This window comes from Opisthorchis viverrini, assembly GCF_000715545.1.
Source record: "Opisthorchis viverrini unplaced genomic scaffold opera_v5_589, whole genome shotgun sequence".
Taxonomy (NCBI): Eukaryota; Metazoa; Platyhelminthes; class Trematoda; order Opisthorchiida; family Opisthorchiidae; genus Opisthorchis; species Opisthorchis viverrini.
The window spans coordinates 115,952-127,081 of NW_008752253.1; the positions used below are offsets into that span (position 1 = coordinate 115,952).

The 11,130-nt window shown below is 43.3% G+C and overlaps 1 protein-coding gene across 1 annotated transcript in view; it reads left to right on the top strand.

Annotated features, from left to right (window-relative positions):
* Positions 1-10: 10 nt before the first annotated feature.
* T265_15545 (hypothetical protein) overlaps positions 11-11,130 on the top strand; it is a gene marked incomplete at both ends in the record, with an annotated part of 27,285 nt that continues 16,165 nt past the window's right edge. Inside the window, one exon of the mRNA XM_009178570.1 lies at positions 11-23. Coding sequence (XP_009176834.1) covers positions 11-23 — 13 coding nt within the window. The remainder of the gene's footprint in view (positions 24-11,130) is intronic.

An 11,130-nucleotide genomic window follows, 5' to 3' on the forward strand; every position in this document is an offset into this window, starting at 1 on the left:
GTACAGAAGAATGAATTTCGTCAGTAATTTGCGTTACCCTGGCAACCGAGTGATTTTATATTGTTTCTTCTTAATAGTGAGTAGTCTAGGAATTCAATTCTTCCAATCAGCATTGACAGAGCTCTCGATAACAATAAGTGATGCTCAATTGTTGTTGTTTTCATTTTTCGTATGCAGTCGATCTCATCAAAGGAAATGAATGTTGGGGAAGAGTTATTGAGGAAGTACGGGAGCAATCAAACGTCAACAGCTCAATATTTTTTTGGCCGTTTCTTGAATCCAACGTGATTCGTATAGGATTTATAGTCTATCTACAACCTCCCACAACTGTACTTCTCGCTTCTTTCAGCTTGGCCACATCTTCAGGGAAACGTTTCGTGATATCTTCGAGGATGTGACAGCCCACCATAAGCCAACGCAAAAAGGCCTGTCCAAGAGGGATGAGCTAATGTTTTTCAAGGTAGTATTCGGTTAATTCCGGACGCACTGCTTCACAATTCAGCAGGCAGGTTGACTTCGTGGTGCACCGAAACAAGAGTGGGCAAAATATGCATACATTACTTACTAATGCATTCATCCACGGCGTCACGTAAGGCAAGCCTCATTCTCAAAACTACTCTTAGTTAAACGTCCAGCAGATGAACTTTCGGGGCAAATGTGATGCTCACACCACTTGCACCTTCGTTCTCTTCCTGAGATTATACGTTCATGTCGGAACATGGTGTTCATTAGTTCAACATCTTGTAAGCTATTTTCCATCATAATCCGTTCTCACTAAGGCGACTGATGGTAGGTGGAAGTTGATGGAGATTAATCAGAATTTCGAAAATACGAAGTGTTACGGAGTAAGCATATAGTTCTATCAAGCTTGACAGCAGCTCGATGAAGCTGCCTGACTTCAATGCAATTCATTTCATTGCAGTTCAGGTCAGTTCAGTTCAGTTCAGTTTAGTGTAATTCAGTTTGAACTCATTGAGAACTGAATTCTAACCACCATAACATAACCACCAAGAAAATTGGTAGATTGTTGTTGGAAGTGACACAGGAGAGCCGTGAATAGGGGTTTCTTTGTTTATGAAGGATCCCTGTATTCAACAATGCTAAGGAATATAGTGATGCATGATTGGGCCAGCAAATCTTGCTGGAATCGTTGGGGATGTTATTCAAAAACGCACAATTTCGAGGACCATTTACCGAACAAATCGATGTCCAACCGACAGAAATCTGGAACAATTGGTGCGGTAAAACTTTAGAAAGAGAAGCCCAGGATGAAATCCATGACCAATGAACTCGGGTCAGTTTATATGAAAACCTATGTCTTACGTTGAATGTGTATCTTGGTTTCAATGTTTTGACAACCACTTTCAAATCTCTGTTGACTTAACCTCAGGTTTTTCCGTATATGGTGTTATATATCCCTCTTTTTGATCAACGAGACTAGCCCTTTTTTTACAAAGCTCGTTCGATTCTACCTGCAATTACTTTCCTATGGATGCTGCAAAGGTTTAGACAGCTGACGACCAGTTCCGCCTTTCTTAGGGCTGATCAGGTAGGCGAACTTCCTGAGATCCCATCAGCCTTGTGTTCTGGATGATCATTCAGTAGAAGCGAAACATCATTGGCGGTTCACTGGTGTCCCATGTCGAAACCAAATCCGTTTACAAGCATGAGTCTTTGACAAAATCTTTCGGGTTAAACTAAAACATGAGGTTGACGGAAACTCTGTGACTGCGACTACCTGATGAACCCCAAGACGGGCGAAACCGGTCATAGTTTTACTACGTATTTTGTTTCGTGGAGTTCGCACAGTCACTCATCTGCTACGCAGCTGAAATATTTTGCGTATTCTTCGCTAACATCGTGCGTATATATATATAAAAGCGCCTCAAAATATCCAAAACTCAGATATACCGATACCCACCAACATCTTCTACAAATGCCAGTTTTAATCGCGTACCCGATATATAATTGACATTCAGTGCGCCTCACTGATAATCTTCCGCACTGCAAAGCATAATGGCCGGTTCTTCACGAGAATGCTGAAGCCTGTTGGTGGCCGTTATGAGGAATCTTGTGTGAAAAAACCTCCCTGTTCGGTTGAAAGCATCTTAGTCATTAGTATAAAACTGTGCTCAAAATGAAGGATCCTAAGTATTTCTTATGTGTAGCGAATCATTCGCTTCCACGGCTAGACTGACTTCATAGTTGAGATTCTGTTATCAATCTGCCTTCAGGTCTTCGAGGCTGCCCAGCATACAACTCATTTATTGGATATGTGCAAACTCGGATACGAGGCTGAAACCCTCATTGACTCTGTCAACAACGTCTGTTCCTAACGAATACGCACCGCATTCTGTGATTTTGCCAAAATAAAATGAATTTCCGAGTTTTTACGTGAAATGCGGACTACGGTATAGAACACTCTTACATTGCAATGTTTTAGTTGCTGTTTGGAGCCAGGTAACATTCCCTGTAGTGGAAGCCAGCCACTACATAACACCAGCATGAAATGCGTCGTCATTCGCTAGTTGGTAAATTGTTCTTCTGATCGCAAGCAATCGGCGATATGCAAGCCAATACGCATGAAATTCCCGTCCCGTTAACTTTTGTGTTGTAACTTTGTAAGAACAGCAGTCATAATATTTCCTTCTGCCGTAAGGAATGCGTTTCATCCGGGCAATCCACTGCCATCCCGCAGCGTAAAATAACTTCAGAGGCTGATATCAAGCTAAAGGCCCAACACAGACGGCAATCCGATTGCTTCGGTTACACGCAGAATTAAAAGGTCGATTAAAGCAGATGTACTCTTCAGCTACACCTCGTCTTTGGGTAAAATAAAAGGAATGTTGCTGTTACAGGTTTTTCCACTCCTGTGTCCAGTGCCGGAAAAGGTACACAACAGTCTTATTCCAAACAAGCGAGTGCGTGCTAGTGGAAATGTTACAAAGTCTCCTCGCTATTTAAAGAGCACTTTCTGGCATTATTACAGGCAGTCTGATGGACGTTTAGTGCACAGCCATCAACATCCGTCGTACTACTGAGAGATGAATGAGCGCTAATCACATTTGGTCGTGCATCTTTGGCGTGCATGAACGCTTTTGCCAATTTGCTTTAATGATTAACTGGCCTGGATGCTTGCCGGCTTTCCTATTCAAATTTTGGTGGAGGTATTAGGTATCAGTAGATTCCGACCATCCTAGGGTTAACTTTAGGATTTGGAACTTTCTGATAGATAAAATTCTATCAATCCCATATTAACTACTTCTTGTCGAATGACTCAACAGAACCCAAAGAAATATTTCGTATATACCGGACAATTTCACCTTGATTGTAAACTAAACTAAGTTCCAGAATCATCTTCGGTGACGGAATGACGAGTTGGTTCATTCATCTCAATGCGCGAAATACTCGTGGTATTATTTGCGTCCGAAGAATAAATCACATAAAAGTTGCCGCTTCCTGGGATGTCTAGAACACCGTATGCAGGAGCATGATATTTGACCCAATCGAAAGTCCCGGGCCAGGCTAAATGCGAATTGGGATTGGAATTGCAGGTTAACAAACGCAAAAGTTGTCATTTGCTTCCCACAATAGTTGACATAAAATTGAGCGAGTCGCATAAAACTTAACATGTCCTGTTTTGCCCGGACTCGTCGTGCTACGTGAACGTCAGAAGCGAATCAAACACCGCAGTTCAGCCCCCCTTCCAAGTTTTTAGATTTACAACCATAGTCATGGTACAACTTTCAGAACTCCCTATTGTAGTGAGGATATTTTCTCTGGAGAGCTCGAGATAGCTCAGTGGTTAAGGCACGATCTTACTGGTCGGAGGGTTCGCGGTTCGGGCTCAACCCTGGCATTTCGCTCAATCCTGTTTAAAATTGGGCAGTATCTCAAACATCGTAATCGTTTGGGTGTTATGGTAAAACATCTGAATGATTAATTAATTTTCTTCGCAGATGGTGTTCTTCCTCCAGTGGTGTTTGAAGATGGGCATGCTTAAGATCGATTTTTGAGAACACACTTAATCCTGATTAAACATCAAGTACCTTTCCGGGCTCTTCTGTAGTGCATGTACATCGTGGTCACCGCGTATTTGGCGTTGGCCGGTATTTTCCACAAACACTCGGAGTAATGCCGTCAGCATTTACTGGTGTAAATATCAGAGTTGCCCAGTTCGATGGTTCGACAGTATTCCTTTCCCACACACTGAATTCATTGCTTCCTGTAAGCCAAATAAAACAATACGTCTCCTAAAAATTATAGGGTCTCCTCTGACTTCGAGTCTCACTTTGGATATTTGCATGCTACCTGTGGACTTAGAATCAGTTGTTTGTACTCATTCTCATTCAAAGAAGTCAGTGGGGTGATAATAGTTTCCAGAACTTTGAGTCCGATAATCAGTAGTCCCAGGGTTGAAACTAGAATAATACAATCGATTGAGGTACCTTGGAACAATCTCACAGGGGTAGTTCAACTACCAACTAGGGATACAGAATGTCCAGTGATACCGCAAATGTTGATATCTTTAGGCACTTTCACGACACGGGTAGAATGCAGTTACATCTGAGTGTGGAATGTTGGACTCAACACTATCAGTGTCAACAATGAAGTCATGTTTTGACAAGAATCGGGTACTAGAGTTATCAAAACGTTGTGAAAACGAATTTTTGAATAAAACAGACAGGGAAAGGGTAGGGATGTTTTCAGGTAATGCGTCCACGTCGATATTCGGATCAGAAACTTTTGGACTTACAGAAAAGTTTTACCGCAGATGAATTACTTCGCTCGCCTGTGAGGGCATGAATATCTGAAATAGTTTCATCTACAAGATTCACATTTCCCAAATTTTTGAACCAACGAATTAGAGTTACGATCTGTGAAGTGACTTAGTGATGTATTTGGGGCACGAGAATTCGTTCGAGGTTTGAATTTATTGTCTACTCGTGGGCACTATAATGACACTGGGGTGGAATGCAGTTAGATCTGACTACGGAACAATAAACTCAACACCACCAGTGTCAACAATAGAAACGAGATGTCTTCAGATCGTGCTAAGTTTCACAATTCTCTTCAATGATGAGTTGGTTCATTTCACTTGGTGCGCATATTGCTCGTGATAGTATTTGTATCCCAAGGATAAATCACCTAAACGTGCCCGCTCCCGAGGATGCGTAGGAAACCGTATGCAGGAGTGTGGTATTTTGCCCAATCGAAATTCCCGGGAAAGGTAAATTTGAATTCGCATTTTGTTTCCTCAGGCGGCATGGTTAACTAACCTAAATGATGCCTTTTGCTTCCCACAATAAGAGACACAAGATTGAGCAAGTCGCATGAAATTTAAAATATCATGTTTTGCCCCCGATTAGTCGGCTACGAAAACGACAGAAGCGAATCACGCAACTCGGTCCAGCGCCCCTCCAAAGTTTCTAGATTTACAACTAGCAGATGCTCCCCATTGGAGTGAGGTCATTTTCTCAAGAGAGCTCGCGATAACTCGGTAGTAGAGGCGAGAACATTTAAGACTTCATATGTCGAACCGTTCCGAAGAATCGTCTGCGTTTCGCGCAGCTGAATTAACATTTAATGGTTCCGTTTCGGCAGGCATCATGAACTGTTCGAATCCCGACGTTAAAATATGAGAACCATGTGCCGCAGGTATATCGGTATAACGAGTCGAACTAGAAATTCAGAATTCAGCACAGTGTAACAATCACCACGTATGTATTCGAATTGACGTGTGTGTACAGAATCTGGAATATTAAACCAAGGGTATAACGAGTAGAGCAATGAATAAAGTATCAATCATGTTCATCACATGTGAGAGTTCGCAACTGGATCTATAGCGTCTTTGTATAAGCCTGGGTTAGACTGTTTCATGAGAGTTCTCTAGTCAGCGGACTTCTCTTTTCCCCTTACCATCCTCTGTCTAGAACGAATGACGTAGGGGGCTATTTAGATTTTGATATGAATAACGGTAGGTTCAGGCTGCGTCGAAAGTTTGTCAATTTACATTTCCAAGTGAGTCAGTTTGACAGGTGTTTGTTACCCTCATTCAATTTACTCTTTCCGCCCTCCTTCTTTGCGCTGAATATCATGATGGTTTAAGTGCGTTGGCCGGTTCAAGCGCTACACGCGACCTGGGAACGTACGGTATCAAGCGCGTCATGAAGCTCTCCAGTACTTGTCCCCCTTCATAATTTAATTTTTCTCAGTCACCTTTGCAATACCCCGGCACTCACGCAAACTTACTCTTTTTTTGATGCACCGCTAACGGACGAGCCCCTCCAGAGGACGAATCGATGATATATCCAGTGCCTAACAGTGGGGACGACCCGATTCGAGCTGTTGGCAACAGCAACTAGCCAGTTTAATGTGGAACACATGGTGCATCTGGCACGAGAATCGGCTGAGGTAACTCTGACCACGTTGCAGTCGCAGGAGAACAGGGATGATTCAGCAGTGGAGGACCTGAAGAACAAAGTGAACTAACTCGACGAACAGCCTGCACCCAAAAAGACGGAGTTACAGAGGCACGCACTAGCCGGCCGCTGGTACAAATTTTGCATGCCTCGCCACCGAAATAATCAATGTCCTCGTACTCGACCAGTTGTATATAATAAACATTGGATTCCTGCTTTATTGTCGAATAATTTGCAGTGACACAGACCACCATACGTACATCTAGATAGAGAGGAAGAGGAAGCTGTGATTGATTGGTACATCTGCAGGTGAATCGCTGAGACGGGAAGGGAGCGAAGCTGAATTAAAACAGTGTGCGCTAGCCGTGAGAGCGGCCGGGGATTCCGACTGAAATTCGACGGAGTGTCAGTGCACTGAATGCGCCAATGCGACGGGTCAGTGCAGAACGATCCTCTGATCAGCCAAGACATAAAGCATACGAGCATGGGAGCATATTCTTTCAAGAGCGCAGAATCCGTGGTTGATATCAGATGGGAAAAATTATTGACCCCGATCATACGGGCTTTGGATAATATGAATCGTGCCCCGGATAAAACAAACGGCATCCGTTTAAATTATTATAGGATATTCTCAACCGAGAGCGCCGTATTCTCCCGGTCCTCTGCTTTGACAGATCGTTGCCAGTATTCGGAAAGCAAGCGCAACACCGTGAAATATCGAGACTGCTCGAGGACGTAGAAAATTTCAACAACCGAAGGGACAGCAACAGTCCGTTCATTCAACCACAGCTTGCTCAGATTTCGGTGAAACTAATGGGGCATAACGTGGGCCACGGGCGGTTGGCCACTGCCAGAAGAGCGGGCAAAGCTCAAGAACTGTGCTGTTTCCAATTCCAACTGGTCTCTACGGCAGATTCCTGGATGAGCAGTATACTACAGTCGGTTTGTAAGGGATTTTCATTAGATTGCTGCTCCACTGTACGACTTGCTCGGAAAAAATGGAAATTCCTAGTGGATCAGGGAAGCACATGAGGCTTTCGAACGTGTCAAAGCGCGGATACTGGATCAGCAACTGACCCACAAACCGACCAGTGTCGAACAGATATTCACTGTTGCAACGAACGATAGTGATCATAGTATAGGGGCAGAGAATGGGAGTTACCGATTTAGCTTATCGTGCTTGCATACAGTTAACCAAAGCCAAGTCCATTTTCATGGTGATGTACAGTCGATATCCACGTATTCTGGCTGATCAGCAATTTAGGTTACGGCGAAAATCACCAGTCTACATTTGCCTAGTAGTCAGTGAATATCCAGAGAATTTCCGGAAGACCGCTTCAAGAAGAATAAAAATATGAAGTAGAATAGTATTTTGTTCGAAACAAGGTGCACGAAAGAGTTTTAGCTTCCTGTTCTATTGTCTGCAAAAGTGCAGTTGGTGTGTTCTGATAAGCAGATATGCGACGAAGGGCTTCCGTACATGCACTGGTACATAAATTACTAACTGGCTATTCCAGATATTCCGTATACATGTCGCTGGAATCTGACGAGTAGAAAGTCGGATGACTCTGAAATCCATGAGCCAGATGTTTATCACCTCGGTCAAGTTCATGTGGACTGTCAACCTGAGGAAATTATTTTTGATGTTTCACCGGTAGCTATCTAGGCTCTGGGGGCGTGCATTTTGACTATGTTCATTCTGGAAGTTACGCTGCTCATAAGTTTGCTTAAAACCTATCAGCAGCTCACCACCGGTTTGGTCATTTTTCGTTATCTGTCCCCGAGTTTCTATCTACACCATGTTCTACTTGAACCGAAATTGGAAACATTTTGAGAACTACGCTCATTTGCACATGAATGCGGTTTCGATAAGAAACACAAATTTATCCACTTGAATTGCCTGTTTGTGATGGCCCGCTTCAAACGAATGAGGTGCGCAAGCCTCCTTAGTATTCTAGTTGGTGCGCTGTTCGATGTACGCAATACGCTGTTGCTTAGGGGTCATATATTACTGGTGCATTTGCTGAAAACTCTTGGCAACCCATCACAGGTTTCGCCCAATTTGGGGCTCCCCTCAAAACTAGTTGTCGATTCCCTCAGATTTTTACACCATCATAATCTAATGACCAAAGCTTTCCCTAGATTTCATGTGGAACATGCGGGCAATTTAAAAACCCCATTTGATGAGAGTGCGGATTGAATTAGCGTCTAACCCGTTGTATTTTGGGTTTTCCTGGGTAATTTAATCCGATGTTTACTTTCACTGAGGAGAAACGCTCATCAGGTAATTGGGTGATTAATCATGCTATAGCCAAATTCCATCGGATAGCCGGTATGGAACAACACTTATTATGTCAAATAATAGACCGATTGCGGTAAGATAACTTGCAAATGATCGGGCGAACGGGATTTCGGCGAATACTGCCTAAATGCCCGATCGATCACAAATACTCACATAACGCGCAGGTCCAGTCGTGCCGAATATTTACTTTCGATCGCTACTTCGGTTTTCGTATGTGTGAAAGATAATGACTGTGAACCGGTATGTCAAAATTGCCATTCAAATTCCATTGCACTAACCAGTTGAATCGCAATGCACTGCGCTTAGAACTGACTAGATACCGCCTCGTAAGAAGCAACTTCCTCCAACTTTGGCAATCCGTGGGTCCTTGCTAGATGCAGCGTTGTTGCATCCAGGATGAAATTGTCAAAGTTTACTGCCGATTCACTCACCCATCATCCAGGATTCCTTTAGTGAGTGACTGAGCGAAGCGGTTGAGCTCCTTCCGACTTCATGGCCTTCCAAAAATCCATCAACCAAATGTTTCGGTGAAACAGATATTAGACGGAATAGGCTCCTCGCCACATGAACTGGTCAGATTCTCGGCCGGTATCTTAGAGCCCCTAAACGGGAAATCTAGTGCTTACATTAGGAATTCACGACACTTCGTCAACAAAGTAGCGAATGGACTCAGCTTATGGTAGATGAAATAGTGGAAGGTATAAAAGCATGTCTCAATCTCACCTACCTCGTTTTATGACTCAGGAGTTTGTACTCAATACAAGGTTACCAATTGAAATCTCAATAATCCTGGTTTTTGACAATATATTTACGGAAGAATTTGAACAGAGAGCTTTTGCCTGAGAAATGTTTAGTGAGTTTTACAGGTATCTGAATGAAGTGCGCCCACGGATCAAACTTAGTATGCAGACAGTCACCTTCGGGTGAACTGGCCTTTTTAGACTGCTTCACTCATAAGATCAAGGAATACTAAAGATGGGAAGCAAAACACACCGGGGCAGACTTGAACTACACGTCTGCCCATGCGAAATCGGTATTCGCTGGCATTGATTCATCAATGTTTAAGCGTGTAAGAGCCCTGTGCACAGAAGAAGCTGATCGGACGACGGCCAAAATCAAATAAAGAACCAATTTCGTGGTACTGCACATATAGTAAGCTTGATTGGGCATCAACTGCGAAGGGTGTTGGTACCGGTGTTAGTACCCAATAGGGAAACCATCGGGATTGGTTCGTATTCCACATGAACCAGGTCATTCGCAGAATTCTAAACACGATTTACATTAGAGTAGCTTTCCAGAGAGGGAACACTTTGCGCTCTTGACTTGTGCAGTTGAGCGATTGTATCCCGGCAAACGGAACCAGAGACTGTGTCTACAAAACCAAATGTAAAGACCGCACCAAGGAGAGATGGCTGGGAACTACACACCTGAATCGGAGAAAATAAAAAACAGGCCGCCGAGAATCTCAGAAGAATATTCAGCGTTACTGAAAAATTCGGCAATTGCGGAACACGCACTCGATACGAAACCCAAAAGAGATTTAGAACATGTTTAGATTTTGGGGCGATGACCACGGTCCACTTCACAGAGATTGATAGCCGAGGCGGTAGAAATCGCCAAGCAACCCAGTGTTAACAGAATAGAAAGCGTGGAACTGGCGAGCATGTGGAGTACGGTTTTGGATCGGTCCATCTTACACGTATTGGTGTGCGGTCACAGGGTGTAGAGTAAACATCGTTTGAATTCCAAATGACCTCAACCCACCAGCTCAAACTAAAATCTCGGAGCACTCACAACCCTTCAAAGACCAAGGAAAATCTGAAAATGACACCCCGAAGTGGAATACTAACGAAAAAAAACTCGATCAGCATTTCCTTGAAACTCATGCAATCCACCAAAGTAAGATTTTGGCAAACACAGTAATCGACAAGAGCCTTACTTCATACTCAACACTGATCTAGTGTGACTATCTGAAGTGGGTTCACTGATTGGTTCCACGCGTGCATTATATCCTGGCCAATTTGTTGACCAGCTCACTTGGCATTAAGAAACTTTTGTGTCAAAAGCGAAACGTTGCCCAACTAAAAACTATCGGTTGTTTACCAAGCCATTCTGAAACGTATAAGATCTCGCTTATCCTGGAATGTGTTCACGTTTATGCTGTTTCATACCTTCTCAGCGCAGAATGCAATGTCTTCTGAGAAGTAAACAAATGATTAAATTATCAATTGACTGAGCATAGACATGAAGGATAAGCTTTCCATCTTGAGTTTTCTAGGCGGATGAGGGAATGAAGCAGAAATGACCCTTACGCAGTTTTTTACAGTAGCATAAATGTGGAATTTGGTTGGACCAAGTCCTGTCACCAAACAGAAACTTGTCCATATTCACAAATGTCCGTAATTC